The sequence below is a fragment of the Notolepis coatsorum genome (assembly GCF_963971535.1).
Source record: "Notolepis coatsorum genome assembly, chromosome: 15".
Lineage (NCBI taxonomy): Eukaryota > Metazoa > Chordata > Actinopteri > Aulopiformes > Paralepididae > Notolepis > Notolepis coatsorum.
The window spans coordinates 35343634-35360149 of record NC_140179.1 but is presented as its reverse complement, the minus strand read 5'-3'; the positions used below and the strand labels follow the sequence as shown (position 1 = coordinate 35360149).

The following is a 16516-nucleotide window of genomic DNA, read 5'->3' as shown; positions in this document are numbered from 1 at the left end:
TCATCTACTCTAAGCCATCCTAGGTTGTCAAAGTGGGCAGGGGTGAGGTGGGTTCTAGGAGTAAGGTCAAGCAGTAGTCTGACCAGTTTGTTTTGAGATGTTTGTAATTTTGTTTTTAGCACCTTTGAGGTGCTTTGGTACCATGAGGTGCAAGCATAGTCGTAGTACCCTTGAATGAGTGCTCCTGCCAGAGTCTTCAAGGTATTCTTGTTTACCAGTGAGGAGATCCGGTACAAGAATCGAGTTCGTTGGTTGACTTTTTTTATTACATTGGATGCCATTTTGTCACAGGAAAGATTTGCCTCTAGGATGGAACCCAGGTAGGTAATTTCTTCTTTCCTTGTGACAATATTGTCACCCACTGTAACTGAGAAGCCGTCGGTCTTGCTGAGTTTGTTATTTGAACCGAAGAGAATGGACTCTGTTTTGCCCATGTGTAATGATAGTTTGTTATCAGCGAGCCATATGCAGATTTTGCCTAGTTCCGAGCTGAGGGTTTTTTCAACCTGTAACTTGTTCTTGTCCTTGTCCGCAAACAGGAACAAGTTGCAGTCACAAGCTGACGACATGTCATTTGCATAAATTAGGAACAGTAGCGGTCCTAGTATGCTTCCTTGTGGAACACCACAGCTCACTGTGAGGGGGGGGGATAAGGTACCGTTTACCTCCACCATCTGTTCTCTCCCCTCCAGGTAGGATTGCATCCACTGATAGACTATCAAAACCAATTGCTTTTAGCTTGTCAATCAGAATGGTGTGATTGACAGTGTCGAAGGCCTTTTGTAGGTCCAGCATGACCATGCCGCAGTATTTGCCCGCGTCCACCTCTTGTTTGATGTGGTCGTTTAAATAGAGAAGGCATGTGTCAGTGGAGTGGGATGTTCTGAAGCCAGATTGGAATTCGTAGATTCGATTTTTTTTCGACCTGTTTGTATAAAAAAAATTCCATGACTTTCAAGATGGATGTAAGGATAGAAACAGGGCGGTAGTTGCCTGGGTCTAATTTACTGCCCTTTTTGTGCAGGGGTGTTACTCTCGCAATTTTGAAGTCCTTGGGGACGTATCCCTGTTTTATGGAGAGGTTTATTATGTGTGTGATGACTGGGGTGATGGCGGCTGCTGAGTCTCTGAGGAATTTGGAGGGGATGTTGTCATGGCCAGTGGCCTTGTTCGGTTGGAGGGCGCTCAGTTTTTTTAGTATACCTCATCTGTTGTTACCATTTCCAGTTTGAAGTCGTCTTTGTGGACCCCTAGGTTCTTGTAGTATGCTACTATGTGTTCTACCCCATAATGCCCTGAGTGGGAGGGTAGTTTGCTTACCAGTGTTGTGGCTATGTTTGTGAAGAAAATGTTTAAGTAATTGGCTACATCCAGCTTGTCTGTGATGAGCGTGTTGTCCGTCTTTATGTTTATGTTTGAGAATCTGGTTTTAAGTTTTTTACTGCAGCCTAGTTGATTATTGAGTAATTTCCAAAGTTCATGTTTTTTTTTTTTTCCTCAGTTTTGTCATTGATGATTTTTTTTGTTGCTGTTTTGATCATGGAGTTTACGTCATTTCTTAGTCTGTTTCTTTCCAGTTTGAGTTCAGTCACGTGGGCTTGGAGTTCACTGCTCGTGCTTTTGGTAAGCTTTGACTGACTTTTACGAAACTCAGCATCCCAGCAACTGGCCGGATAAACAAGACCAGGCAAATAAAAGAAAACAATAAAGAAAACCAATAAACCCCATAACACACAAAACAAAAAACCCATCCCTAACATCGCCACCCTATCCAAACCTAATCTATGAGTCACTCATTGCCTCCTGTGGGCTGACTCTGGCCTTCTTGATCACTCACCACCCCTTTCCCTAACTCCCTTACTTGATCACTCACAACAACCCCCTTCTCTAACTCTCTTACTACTTCCCCCGATGTCAACCCCTTCATACCCATGTGTTGTACTGCTACTTTAACTATTAACTTTATCCTATCTGTTTTACTGCTAACCATCATTGTTGCATTTACCACTCCTGCTACAAAGGCCACTATATTCAACTTCTCCCCCCACACCCTCTTTCTCCTCCTGTACTTCCTCTACTGACAAATGCCCTTTTCTAAAACCCTGTTCCCCATCTTGCTTTCCCTGATCCTCCTGCACTACCCTTACTGCCAAATGCCCTTCTCTAAACCCGTCCCTTATCTTGCTTTCCCTGTCCTACCTTCCTAGCTGCCTCTGCATACGATATCCTATCTTTCCTTCTCACCTGCTGGACCACTACCTCTCATTTCATCGCCTCACAACCCCAATACGCTACACTATGCTTCCCACCACAACTACAACACCTCGGCTCCACTCCCTGTTCACATTTCCCATAGTCATGCCCCCCACCGCATCTAGCACATCTCTGCTCCTTCCTGCAATATGTCTTGGCTATAGCCTATGTCCAAACTCCTGGCACCTGTAACACCTCAACGGTTTCGGCACAAACTCCCTAACCCTATATGCCATATACCCTAAAAATACCTCTTTCGGACTAACCTCACCCTCAAACTGAATAACTACTGTCTCCGTCTCTATCTTATCTGCCCCTCTCTTCATCCTTTCTGCACTCTTAACTTTCCCATTACGTCTATCACTCCTCAAATCTCCTACCAGCTGCTCTACACTAACCTTGATTGGAATTCCACTAATTACCCCCTTGCAACCACCATCCCTTTTCTCCCCTACTCTCACTACTCTATGGATAATAACTTTTCAAATGCTCCTCATTTCCCTTACCTTCTCTACCTGCTCTAAACAAGTTCCCATCCCCTAACACTTTTGCGTACCTTACCTCTCCTAACTGCTCTCTTATGAAGTTTGACAGCTGTCTCGGCTCTATTTTCCTAACTCCCTCTTCTCCCTCAAATCGCACCACTATATTCAACCCTTCTGAAAAATCCTTCCCCCTACCCTCACCGTTTGACCCACTTGTGCTACCTTCCCTCTCGGAGTCTTCTTCTTCTTCTTCTTCTTCTTCTTCTTCTTCTTCTTCTTCTTCTTCTTCTTCTTCTTCTTTTTCTTCTTTTTCTTCTTCTTCTTCTAACGGCAGCTTGCATCCTTAACGTTGCATTACTGCCATCTTCTGGTATCATTTACCTCCTACAATGTCCGTTTTGCGTTGAATTGATTGATTGATTGAACATTTTATTAACAGATTGCAGAATGGGTACAATACAGTACAGCTCAATACACACAATTGTTAAGGGGATGCTACAGAGGCCAAAATGTAATTGTCTTATTTGATTTATGACCTTTTTTTCTATCGATCGCCCCTTGAAGTGATTTTTGGTTGTGTCGCATTCACACTGCTGTTATGTAAAATAGTTTTTGCATCCGAAAGGATATGCCTGTTTCAAGCAAATAAAAGTGCATTGTTAAATACTGATTTCTGCTTTGACCCTGTTTATTTTAAATGTATTATTCCAGAGTAAATTATAATTTAATTCTATATTGAGTGAAATATGATATTCTATATTGAGTGAAATCTATTCTATATTGAGTGAACTACAACTCCATATTGAGGGAATTACAACTCTATATTGATTAAAATACCACTCTATATTGAGTGAAATATAACTCTATATTGATTAAAATACCACTCTATATTGAGTGAAATATAACTCTATATTAGGGGAATTATAACTATATTGAGTGAAATATAACTCTATATTGATTAAAATACCACTCTATATTAAGGGAATTATAACTATATTGAGTGAAATATAACTCTATATAGATTAAAATAACACTCCATATTGAGGGAATTATAACTATATTGAGGCAATTACTACTCTTATATGGAGTAAAATACAACTCTATTGATGGAATTACAACTCTATACGGAGTAAAATACAACTCTGTGTTGAGTGAAATGATGTTAGAGTTGTTTTTACTTCATGCTAAATGGAGCACATTTTCATCTTGTGGAGTTAAATGTAAACACTAAATGGAGTAGAAATAACTCTGAAAAATTAACTCTGTGACAAGAGTAAATTTGACTCTATTTGGACTTGGACCAAATACTGTCTTTTTGGGAGTAAAATTTTCCTCAATTTGAGTAAAATTTACTCTGCAAATGTTACTGTGTACCACTGTAGGACATTTGTTTATTTTTATTTATAAATTAATGTTGTCTTACAAAGCTGTTGAAATTCAAGGAAACCCCCCCATTCAGAATCAACATTAATTTGGTGTCTAGGAGAAAAAGAGCATAATCAACTATCAATAATTATTTTGGAAGAGTAATTTATTCAGTAAAGAACACACATACAGATAGGATATGCTACAGTAATTCAAGGCTACAGTAATTCAATGGTACATACTTAGTTCACCTGGTTTGTACATTTATTTTAATGTTACTTGTCCTTTCGGACAAGTTATGTTTTTTTTGTAGTTATTTTTTTTTATTGATTTTTGCTACCGGGCATTCCGGTAGAGAGAGAGAGAGGAGGAATGGGGGATAGACCGGGGAAGACATTCAGCAAAGATCACCGGGTCTGGGAGTCAAACCTGCGTCGGCCGTGTTGCACTGTAGTGCTGTATGCGGTGTGCCACTCGGGCGCCCCTGGTTTGTACATTTATAAGTCATATGGTTTTTACACATTATGAATCTGCAATCAAATGCCTTTGCAGCTTGAGCAAGCATAGCATAGCAGAATCAGAATCGCCTTTAATGCTACATCCCTATTCAGTTTGGAATGCCTGTTGTTCCTGGGTGCTTGACCAAGCAGAGCATAGCATAGCATATCGATGAACAATAGACTGTATCTTAATTTCAACAACATTTTACAAAAAGCTTCTTTAAAAAAAAAAGGGGGGGAAATAAACAACGTAGTCTGATTTTAGATATTGTTAAATTATTAAAACAAAACCAGGAATGCGTTCTAGGTAATCTGCCAAATCACAAGGGTACTCAAAAGGAAAGTCCTGTGTAGTGATAGTGTAGTTGAAGACATTGTATCGTACAACCATCAGTAGTGCAGATTAAAGGCCAAACGATACAGTGGTATCCTGCAAAAGAAAAATAGCACACCTCAGTACAAACCATAGCATAAAGGACAATATTATTCCACAGCAATAATATCCCTGAAGGCGTTCTCTACTGTGGCTTAGCCAGAACTACCCGTCGTATAAGAACACACAACACCACACTTTAGCACACACCATAGCACTGTCTCCCTGGTCAAGCCTTATGTCAAGAACCTAGGTGTAATTTTTGATCCACAATTTAAATTTGACAGACAAGTGAACTCAGTGGTAAAGGCATGTTTTTTCCAACTACGCACCATTGCCAAACTCAAAGCCCTTCTCTCCCCTGCAGACCTTCAGAGAGTCATCCACGCCTTCATTTCATCTAGATTAGACTACTGCAACTCCCTCTATATAGGCATTAACCAGTCTTCCCTGTCCCGCTTACAACTGGTACAAAACGTTGCTGCCAGACTGTTGACCGGAACCCGCAAGAGAGACCACATCACCCCTGTCCTTGCCTCCCTTCATTGGCTCCCAGTACGCTACAGGATAGATTTTAAGGTTCTCCTATTTGTTTTTAAAGCCCTTAATGGTCACCCCCCCTCCTACATCTAAGACCTCCTATCCCCCTATTCCAACACCAGGTCCCTCAGGTCAGCCGATCAGAGGCTCCTGACAGTCCGGAGGTCTAACCTCAAGCTCAGGGGGGGCCGTGCCTTTGCTATCGCAGCCCCTGAACTGTGGAAAAGCATCCCCACCTCCATTAGGCTCGCCACCTCGATAGATGCCTTCAAATCGAGGCTCAAAACCCACTTCTACCTACTAGCCTTTCCCGTTCACTGACTCATGCCCTGTTTTCCTATGTGTTTGCCTGTGTGCCCTCCCATAAAACGGAGTGTGATTCTTGTCATTATGTATCTATGTGTACCTACCCTCTGTACAGCACTTTGGTTGACACGCGTCATGTGAAATGTGCTATATAAATAAATCTGATTGATTGATTGACTGACACAGCGGCAATATTTATATCTGCACGAGTATCTGAATATATGTATATTATACAAGTGCACTAATGGCAATGAAACCACAAGCCTTTTTCCTTTTGCTCTGAAATATTCACCAAAAGTGGTGACTGGGAAGTGGAAAGCCTTCCTGTACATCCCTCTCCGGAGTCCAGTCACATATCTGCTTCTGTAAAACAAGAAAGAAAGAGAAAACACACTATTTTTAAACCATGTTAATACAACAACTTCTACACTGACTTTAAGACTCTCTTACATCCAGAGTTCCTGCAGCTAAACTAGGGCTGGGTGATATGGCCTCTAAATGATATCGCAATCTTTTTTGGCCATATCACGATAGGGCTGCACGATTAATCGTTTTTTAATCGAAATCGCGATTAAAGCCTGCAATTAAAAAAAAAACAAAAAAAAAACATTTATCTTTTTTTTTTTTTTTAACCAGGAAGTCCCATTGAGATACAAGATCTCCTTTGCAAGGTAGACCTGGCCAAGATGACAGCAATAACATTTGCAATACATCACACAGCAATAAAATGTGCGATACATCACACAAGAACATAATAAATGTGCATGTATACAATACATCACATGTAAACACAAAGCAGAATAGTCTACATGATAGTAAAAGTGTATAATACAGGGTAATACAGTAATTTTGCAGTTGGGAACTTGGGACCCGACTACAGAAAGCAGCAACATTCTTCTTGTAATTTTTTTTTTTAAATATGTTATAATCGCATCGCAAATCGCAATCGCAATATCTGTCAGAATAATCGCAATTAGATTATTTCCCAAAATCGTGCAGCCCTATATCACGATACACGATATATATCGCGATATTTTGACATTTCCTCTAAAGCACTTAAAAATGCTTGATTTAACCCTTTGATGCATACACGCCAATATGATGATTATAATAAGTCCCTGCAACATATGTTTGCATTATTAAACCATGAAGATGCTTTAAAAAATAATTAAATGAAAATGTACTAAGAGTAGTCTACTGACACACTAATAAAACAATTATTTACATCTAAGACAATTTATATAAAAACTCTTGGGTGCCTAAGACTTTTGCACAGTACTGTGTTTTATATCCACTTTAGCCAAACACACACACACACACATATATATACACTACTGTGAGAAAATAATAATCACACACAAAGGGATAATGGCTTATAGCAGACTTAATGATTTTAGAATATTTCAGATAATGAAATTAAATGTTTATATCATCAACTATCCAGTTAGTATTTATACTGTAACGTTTGGCTACTTTAAATCATTGAACGGAGAGAGAGAGAGAGAGAGAGAGAGAGAGAGAGAGAGAGAGAGAGAGAGAGAGAGAGAGAGAGAGAGAGAGAGAGAGAGAGAGGGGGGGGGGGGGGGGGGGAGAACGCGCAAGAGAGCCAGCCCCCCCCCCCCTCGGGTTTTGTTCTAGGTTTGCGTTTTGAGCGTCTAAGCTGCCGTAGGTGATGATGTCACACTCGAATGTCAACACAGGAAGAGTTGAACAGACGGAGATGGGAACTGGATGCCCGATATAAAGAAACGAATAACCAATAAATATGAAGTTATGTTTAAACCTCTGTTGTCAAGCGTCGTCAATATAACCCACCCCCTTTCCTCACGAATGGAACTAGTGTTGTGGAGTCCGCTTTGAGCGTTTCCAGGGTTAGCAGCTAACGCTAGTTAGCTTAGCCTAGTCATGGGATAACTTAGTTAGCAGCTAACGTTAGCCCATTGCTCGCGTCAATTAAATTGCATGTCATTAAAGGTCCGTGCTAGTCTGTGTCTAATGAAATTACAATTGCATGTCATTAAAGGTCCGCGCTGGTCTGTGTCTATAATGAAATGAGAGGACAGCTCTGCGCTAAAGCAAGTCTCATCTCAGCCGCGACGTGACAACATATACTCGATGTTCACGATATAGTAATTTACTACATCTCATGTAGAACAAGCCGCGATACATAGAGTATACTCAATATATCGCCCAGCCCTAAGCTAAACGAGTTAAAGTAAAAGTTTTGAACTATTGTACGATGTTCACGGAATACAGTGACTTGGTCTCAAGTGAGTTAAACGTCTATTGAGAATACTCAGGGTTGGCTTATCCATAGTGTGAATTCAGGACACACTTGTATCCTTTATAAACAATTATTTTTATTTAAATATTTATTTTTATTTAACATGTGTTGGTCTTAAATTGTTTAAAAATATCAGTCATTTCTGAAAATAAATTACAAAAGTAAAAAGAAAAAAAAATGCGTTTTGGAAAAAAGCTCCTTATTTGATTATCATAAAAAAGTGTTTTCTATACAGAGATATCGACATCGGTAAATATCAGTATCGGCCAGAACAGCAATATTAATATCGGTATCGGCCACAATTTTCACATTGGCGCATCCTGAAGGCCGGGCGACTCACCCCAGGCGTGTTCACTGACTCTCCCTTCGTGCGTGACCCTGCAGGTGAACACCTGGTCTTTGGCGGGGGTGAAGGGAGCGCTCTTGGTGAGGTGGAACTTCCAGGTCCCGTCGTATGTCAGGTCTTTCTGCGAGGCACCAGGGATCACCACGCTGTCCTGCAGGACATCGATCGTAATGTCTGGAGGGTAGAAGTTTCTCACGTGGCAAATGAGAGTGTTCGCCACACCGTACAGGCCGAGGTTTAGGCTGTAAAAATGTACCACGGGTGGTGAAGCTGAAAGAAATATTGATTTGGTTTGATTTTATTTATTTATTAATTTTTATTTTTTAACCTTCTCTTTCTCCTATTTTTCTCTGATTTTCTCCCCGTCCCAATTAGTCGTTGTGCCAATTCCCCCCCTCCCTGGTTGTTGTACGCATGTTCTCCCACGAGTCGGTACAAGGGCGTCCTGATGTCAAACGCACGCTTCCTCCGAGACGTGCGCCGTCAAGCCAGTGACGCTCTTTCCACTTGGCAGCGAGGACTCTCATTGGTGAAGTGTAACGCGTGGGAGGGCACGCTATCTCCACCAAGTCCTGCCCCGCTTAGCAAGCGCCGAGACCTGACCTGTAGGTGTCGCTGTCCACAACGCCAGATTCCCACCCGCCAGCTTTCCCACCCCCTAATACTGCCAATTGTATTAGTATGAACGGCCAGCCAAGCTGGTAGCAACGCAGAGAGCTGGGCTCGAACCCAGCGCCTCCTGGCGGTGACGAGCGCAATCTCCGCTACGCCACCTGACCGCCCCTGGTTTGATTTTATTTGATTTCAAACATTTATTTAAACTCGAAAGGCAACCGAGGTTTCCCTCATTTATAGTCACGTCGAGTGTATGTACAGAAATAAGCAAAAACAAAGCATATAAAATCACACAGCATTATAAAATAATAACAATAAGACAAGACGAGGCAAAGAGCAAGGATAATAAATCAATTAAAACACATACAACTTGATTGACAAAGGCTCGAGGTTAAGGTTTTAAACTCTGCAACAGAGGGGAGAATCTCAAGCTTAACCCATTCAGTGCCAACCACGAGTATAGTCGGGTTAACTCGCCATCGCTTCTGTGCCAATCACGAGTATAGTCGGGTTTTAATCGTTATTTCTTTTAGATATCCATTCATTTTCATCCATCCAACCTGATGTTATCATTGGGAATGGGTCTGAGCTCGCAAAAGGGCAAATACCACCGCCTATCGTCTCCCGGATGGTATTGCACATCATTGGATTGGATTGGCTGGGTATGTGCATCAGGAAAAAAACTCCGGTCCGGGTTTCCCTTCTCGGGTATGCAGCTGGATACTATTGCAGCTTGGTCGAGTCAGGGGGGCAGCTTGGATTATGTGTTTTGGACTATAACGTTGGATCAATGGACGCGATCGATATCTGGAATGGCGATCAGGAATTGGATTAATCTTTTTGCATGACATCAGATGTGAGGTAAGGCCTTTATGTTACGAATCTTGGGGTAATCAGATGTTCCTTTCTCCGCCATCGGAGCATGTGTGTGTGTGTGTGTGTGTGTGTGTGTGTGTGTGTGTGTGTGTGTGTGGGTGTGTGTGTGTGGTGTGTGTGTGTGAGGTTCGCGCCGACCAAAGTACGGAGAAGCGATTTTTCAGACCCCGCTTCTCTTCGTGCATGAGGTAAGGCTGAGCCCGAACCCTGTTTTTAGGGTTCGAACGTTCGCCAGGGTTTATCGAACGAACGTTCGAACGTTCGTTTTTTGTAAATTTTTTAATAATTTTTTTTTTTATTACTTATTTTTTTTATATATAATTATTATTATTTTTTTTTATTATAGATCCTACGGAGGGCGGCATTGCATAATCTATTGGTGAAAAAACATGTTGTTTACAGTGGTGGCTGTTCATGTAAACATGTAATTAAACAAAGCACTCAGAAGAAAATAAACAAGCTACTGAGTACTGCATAAAGTTCCTACTTATGATAAACAATAGCCCTTGCACACCGCAGTCACGTAAGGGGCTAGATAAACAAATGCATTCGTTTTGTGGCATTAACGTTATATAGTTAGTGTTACACGTTCAATAACAGGTATTCACTCTTGGTCGACGGGAAGGAGAGAGGCGCGCGCCTCGGCTCCTTCCACCGTCTACCTCTGAACGGGGGACGGCAGAGAGACAGAGAGACACCGGCGCGGGGGTCCCGCCGGGCTCCCAACACGCCTGCCGCCTCGGCCAGAGTTGTTTCCAACGCAACCACCTCCCGCCATGAAGCTCGCGCTCCGTGGCCGAAAAAGGCTGGTATTCATTAATGATCCTTCCGCAGGTTCACCTATGGAAAGTTGTTACGACTTTTACTTCCTCGGCGGGGAGCTAACGCTACGTTAATGCTTCTCTCAAGCAGATCAATGGCGGCATTGCCGGAAGTAAAAAAAATAATAAACGCTTGCCGATTGGTGGTAACAGCAGAGGCGGGTGCAAGCGGTGTGACGTAATTGGCAGAATCGCCTGTCATTCAATCAAAATTGTTCTATTGCATTGGTTGAGACTAGAGCTCTGGTTGAGTATCCAGCAACAGCCCGGCAGAGACCATACTGGTTAAGCCGAGCGACTCGGGGGACGCGCCGCTTCACATCGCCTCACCGTCGTTGCGCCTGCTTTATTTTTTTTCACTGAACGTTCGAACCCATTAATTAAAGTCCGAATGTCAGCTTAACGAGCGAACGTTCGAACGTTCGAACGTTCGGGCTCAGCCTTAGCATGAGGACACATATACTATCGATAATCTAACGTTTATTTGAAAACTATTCATAAATCAAGCGACAAATGGCACGCTTTCTAAGGAAATACATTTAAGCTCGATTTGCTGGAGTTTATTGAGATGAGACAGAACGCCCTAGAAATATATTGATATTCATCATGGTATAAAATGGAAATGTATGTATGAAAAAGTTCTCTGTTTCGTGCATGTTGACTGTACATTGGAGGTGGTTGGGTGGGTGGGGTGGGGGGGTTGGGTAAGAGGGGTGGGTGGGGGACACGTGAATATTTTCCCTAACGGGGTTGCACTTCCGCGTTCGGTTTGCGTGATCTGATTGGCCACTGACGTTTCTGGTCATGTGACATGTGCGCCAATCGCGTGACGCCTGTTTCTGCGCCTATTTCCGCCTCGAACAGCCTGCAAACTACCTAACGCCTAGTTTATCACTGGTTAAGCTTAGGCGACTCTTTCGAAGTTGGTTAGAGTTTGGAATCAGGGCTGGTGTTCTATCGCCCTGCTCTAAGACAAACTCTAACCTTAACCAACTTCGAAAGAGTGCCTAAGCTTAACTGGTGATAGAAACAGGCGTCACACGATTGGTGCACATGTCACATGACCAGAAACGTCAGTGGCCAATCAGATCGCGCAAACCGAACACGGAAGTGCAACCCCGTTAGGGAAAATATTCACGCGTGGGGGACACTGTACAAGCAAAACTGTACATTGGAATATTGACGAAACCATACATTACTTGGTCATTTACTGTACATTGGAGGGGGTTGGGTTAGGACATTTACAGGGGCCAGTTTCGAATTGCAGTCTCCCGTAGGTGTTCTTTGAGAGTGGTTTTGAAAGTTGGTAGTGATTCACATTCCTTTACAGCTTTGGGTAGGGCGTTCCACATTGATGTGGCATAATTGCGAAACGTGTTTAGACCCTTGTTTGAGCCGAATCTGGGTTTAACATGATTTGTGGAGCTCCCTCTGGTGTTGTGATCGTGGTATTCACTGACCTTTGGGAAGTATTTTGACATGTACATGGGTACCTTGGTCGTGTAGTGTATCTTGTAGACCAGGCCCATTGCAAGTTGCTGTACTCTGTCGTCTACTCTAAGCCATCCTAGGTTGTCAAAGTGGGCAGGGGTGAGGTGGGTTCTAGGAGTAAGGTCAAGCAGTAGTCTGACCAGTTTGTTTTGAGATATTTGTAATTTTGTTTTTAGCGCCTTTGAGGTGCCTTGGCACCATGAGGTGCAAGCTAGGGATGCCCCGATCGATCGGCCACCGATCGTTATCGGCCGATAATCAGTATAAATATGCGATCTGTGAATTCCGATGAGTCATATTCGCCGATCGCGGAAACCGATCAAGCGGAGATCTCACTCGCTGTCTGTCTCAGACACACAGGACCTGCAAACTGCCGCTGCTCCTCCTCCATAGCCCCGCCCGCACCCGTGTACAGTTTGTAAACACAGAGGACTGAGAGGCGGCTCCTCTGCTCGAGTCTATAGTGCATTCGACCTGAGCTAACGTTAGCTACCTAGCTATCGTTACTGTTTAAACAAAATTACCCAGTCAACTATTCACTTTTAGTAGGCATTGTCTAACGGTATTTAGCCGGCTAGCTACTGATAGCTCCTGATATCAACAAATGCTCCAGCAAGTCTATTAGTCCATGTTGATACCTCCGTTAGCTTGCGTTAGCTTGCGTTAGCTGATGTTAGTTCACTGTTCAAAACGAAATGTCCCATTGAACTAAAAAGTTCTGTCTTAACATCATCTAGCCGGCTAGCAGTAGCTACAGATAGCTCTTGATATCAATGTCTTATAACATTGATTCAATGCGTATTCGAGCTGAGGGCTTGCTGAATGTGATATGACCAAAGCACAGTAACGTTATATCAATAGGGTCCATCTGCAGCGCAGGAGAATCCTTGCCGTAGCTCGAGGCTACTCGAGTATAGGGTCCAGGTGCAGCTCCGGAGAATCCTTTTTGGAGCTGGAGGCTACTAGAGTACACAGACAGTGGAGCTGTTTGCAGATAGCGAGCATTTTGACTTGTTGCATGGTGGCGATGTCTCGCAGATAATACTACAATCTAATTATATAATATATATATTTTATAAAAAAATTATAATAATAATAATAATTATATAAAATTATTTTTAATTTCTTTTTAATCAAAAACGATCGGTATCGGATCGGTATCGGCCGATATGGCTCACGACGATCTGTGATCGGTATCTGTGGCAAAAAACGTGATCGGGGCATCCCTAGTGCAAGCATAGTCGTAGTACCCTTGAATGAGTGCTCCTGCCAGAGTCTTCAGGGTATTCTTGTTTACCAGAGAGGAGATCCGGTACAATAATTGAGTTTGTTGGTTGACTTTTTTTATTACCTTGGATGACATTTTGTCACAGGAAAGATTTGCCTCTAGGATGGAACCTAGGTATGTAATTTCATCTTTCCTTGTGACAATATTGTCACCCACTGTAACTGAGAAGCCGTCTGTCTTGCTGAGTTTGTTATTTGATCCGAAGAGAATGGACTCTGTTTTACCCAGGTGTAATGATAGGTGCAGATTCTGCCGAGTTCAGAGCTGAGGGTTTTTTCAACCTGTAAATTGTTCTTGTCAGAGACCAGCAGGGCTGAGTCATCTGCGAACAAGAACAAGTTGCAGTCACAAGCTGACGACATGTCATTTGCATAAATTAGGAACAGTAGCGGTCCTAGTATGCTTCCTTGTGGAACACCACAGCTCACTGTGAGGGGGGGGGGGGGGGATAGGGTACCGTTTACCTCCACCATCTGTTCCCTCCCCTCAAGGTAGGATTGCATCCAGCTCACTGATAGACTATCAAAACCAATTGCTTTTAGCTTGTCAATCAGAATGGAGTGATTGACAGTGTCGAAGGCCTTTTGTAGGTCCAGCATGACCATGCAATACATGGGCTACACTGTGGAATTACACAGACAAACAAACAATAACTCACTTACTTAGCCTACAGTACACGTAACAACAGTATGTTATAGCATGAGTAATATTAGACTGGTAGATATTTGATGCACTGCAGGCTCTATCTTAATACTGTAGTAACTCTGACATCCTATGGGGGGCGCTGCAGCTACTATCTACACACCAACTAGAAACTGAAACTAATTTGGAGAGGAATACCATGAAGAAAAACGAACAATGTAGCACATTACATATTTATATCTACGAATATCTGAATCATCTTTGTTAACAATTGATTTATTATTATTAACTATTCATCATCTTGTCTTGTGTTCACTTTTGTTCACCCCCAACATTGGCATGTGTGTAGAAATGATGCATCAAAGAAAATGCGTTGCATTTTAAAGATAATAATAACATATTTTAAAGCGTGTTCTGCCAAATTCTGCTGCCAGCGCTCCACACACAAATCGTGAAATTGCAGACCCACGGCCTTTAACTTTTTATTGGTTACAGAATGATATGGCCAAGGTATGTTTGAAGTAGGTTTGTATATGCCACAATAATTAAAGGTGGCGAAAAAGCATTATTACGTACATGTTCTCGACTCCACAGTGCAGTAGATCATGGCTGCCAATACCGCCAGAGAAAAAGATAGCTTCATGTCCATACGATCCAATTGAAAGCACTGTTCAACAATACAACAATACAAATGTTATCTCAGTCTGTAAGTAAGTGGAACTACAGTTGTTTCAGATGACTTTCGGCTCGCCTCGAAAGCAAGCGAGAGATTACAGCCGGGGGAGGAGTCAAAAAGTCGACTGCAGAGTTGCTTGACACACACACACACACGCACACACACACGCACACACGCACACACACATATTGAGGCAACACAGAATTATTCAGCAGACGCTTTATCATGTAAGTAAGATGTGTGCAACGAGATATAGGCATAATAATTTCGAGAGCACTGATAATGTTTGGCCAGCTAATTATCCTTTGGCTTTTTTGTATGGGGTATAATGAGAACAGGTAGAAATACTATAACACTCACTCATTCACACAAATTAATGTGAATCAAGTCTTAATTTATTATTATTATTATTATTATTATTATTATTATTATTATTATATTATTATTATTATTATTATTATTATTATTATTATTATTATTATTATTATTATTATTATTATTATTATTATTGGATACAGGAGTTATATTTTGTTCAGGGGGGTTGATAATGTTATTTCGATATAAACTCCATTGCAGAGATGGTTATTAATTAAGACAGCATTTATGAGGAATGTGTAAAGTGTTCAATTGTGAATGCCAGTACAATTATTTGGTGTCTGTCTGACAGTTCATGAAGTGTATCTTGGAATAATGATGGATAAGATAGAGTAAAGTTATTTGAAGAAGCTCTTGATACACAAACTACTGTATCCAATAATAATAATAATAATAATAATAATAATAATAATAATAATAATAATAATAAATTAGACATCTCTCTGATAGTCGTCTCATAACTTCCTTGTGGGTGGTGACAACTTTTCTGAGCCAATGTGCGCTTTGCGCAAACCAGAGCAAGTAGTTTCCCACATAGATATATATAAAGATTTTATATGGTTTCCCATCATGCATGAGGTTGAGCAAGTCGGGGAGAGCAACTGCATCGCCTAGCCCTGAAAATGAAGGTTATCCTCTTTTTTTATCCACTTTTCTCCTTATTTTTCTATTTTTCTCCCATCCCAATTTCGTGTTTCCAATTCTCCCCTCCCCTGTCTTGAACGTTGCTCGACTATGCCCCCACTGGTCGGTTGTAGGGAGGATAGAAGCCTTGCATCACGTGTCCCCTCCGGTACACGAGGAGGCAGCCTGTCACATCTTTTCATCAGACAGCGCGGACTCTCAGTGGCGAGGTGTAACACATGGAGGCTCACACTACCCCCGCTACTTCCTGTCTCTGCTGTGCAGGCGTCCCCCAACCGACCTGTAGGAGTCGCTGTCCACAACATCCAAATCCCCACCCATCGACTTCCACCCTCTAACTCTGCCAATGAGTTAGTATGACGACTGGCCCAAGGCGGAGGCAATGCTGACACCCGGATTCGAGACCGGAGTCTCTAGCATTGGTGACGAGTGCAATCTCCGCTGCGCCACCCAGCCGCCCCAAATGAAGGTTATCCTATAACCCTAGTTATATAATTACTGGCAAAGCTTCTTGCTTCACCTATTACTATGCTCATAGACTCACAGGAATAGTGTAAAATTGCCCAAATAGTTAAAAAAATAGCAAAATAGTTCCCCTTTAACAGACTTATTTTAGCTAGGATCCATTGTTTGCA

The 16516-nt window shown here is 42.0% G+C and overlaps 2 protein-coding genes across 2 annotated transcripts in view; both read right to left on the bottom strand.

Moving 5' to 3' along the window:
- Positions 1-2374: 2374 nt before the first annotated feature.
- Positions 2375-16516, bottom strand: part of hmga2 (high mobility group AT-hook 2) — a gene marked incomplete at both ends in the record, with an annotated part of 206204 nt that continues 192062 nt past the window's right edge. Inside the window, 2 exons of the mRNA XM_084330966.1 lie at positions 2375-2439; positions 2961-3032. Of these exons, the coding sequence (XP_084187092.1) occupies positions 2375-2439; positions 2961-3032 (137 nt within the window). The remainder of the gene's footprint in view (positions 2440-2960; positions 3033-16516) is intronic.
- On the bottom strand, positions 4252-14976 carry LOC311241346 (beta-2-microglobulin-like). The gene is made up of 4 exons (XM_084330131.1): positions 14762-14976; positions 8447-8722; positions 6115-6185; positions 4252-5033 (listed from the first exon to the last, which is right to left on the bottom strand). Exons 1-3 carry the CDS (start codon positions 14832-14834, stop codon positions 6172-6174), a joined length of 363 nt encoding a protein of 120 aa, XP_084186257.1. The 5' UTR covers positions 14835-14976; the 3' UTR covers positions 4252-5033; positions 6115-6171.

Coding starts and splice junctions, on each gene's coding strand:
- LOC311241346 (XM_084330131.1), bottom strand. CDS start 14,834: ATGGACATGAAGCTATCTTTTTCTCTGGCGGTATTGGCAGCCATGATC. Junction 8,723..14,761: donor CACTGTGGAGTCGAGAACAT/GTACGTAATAAT, acceptor TATTTCTTTCAG/CTTCACCACCCGTGGTACAT.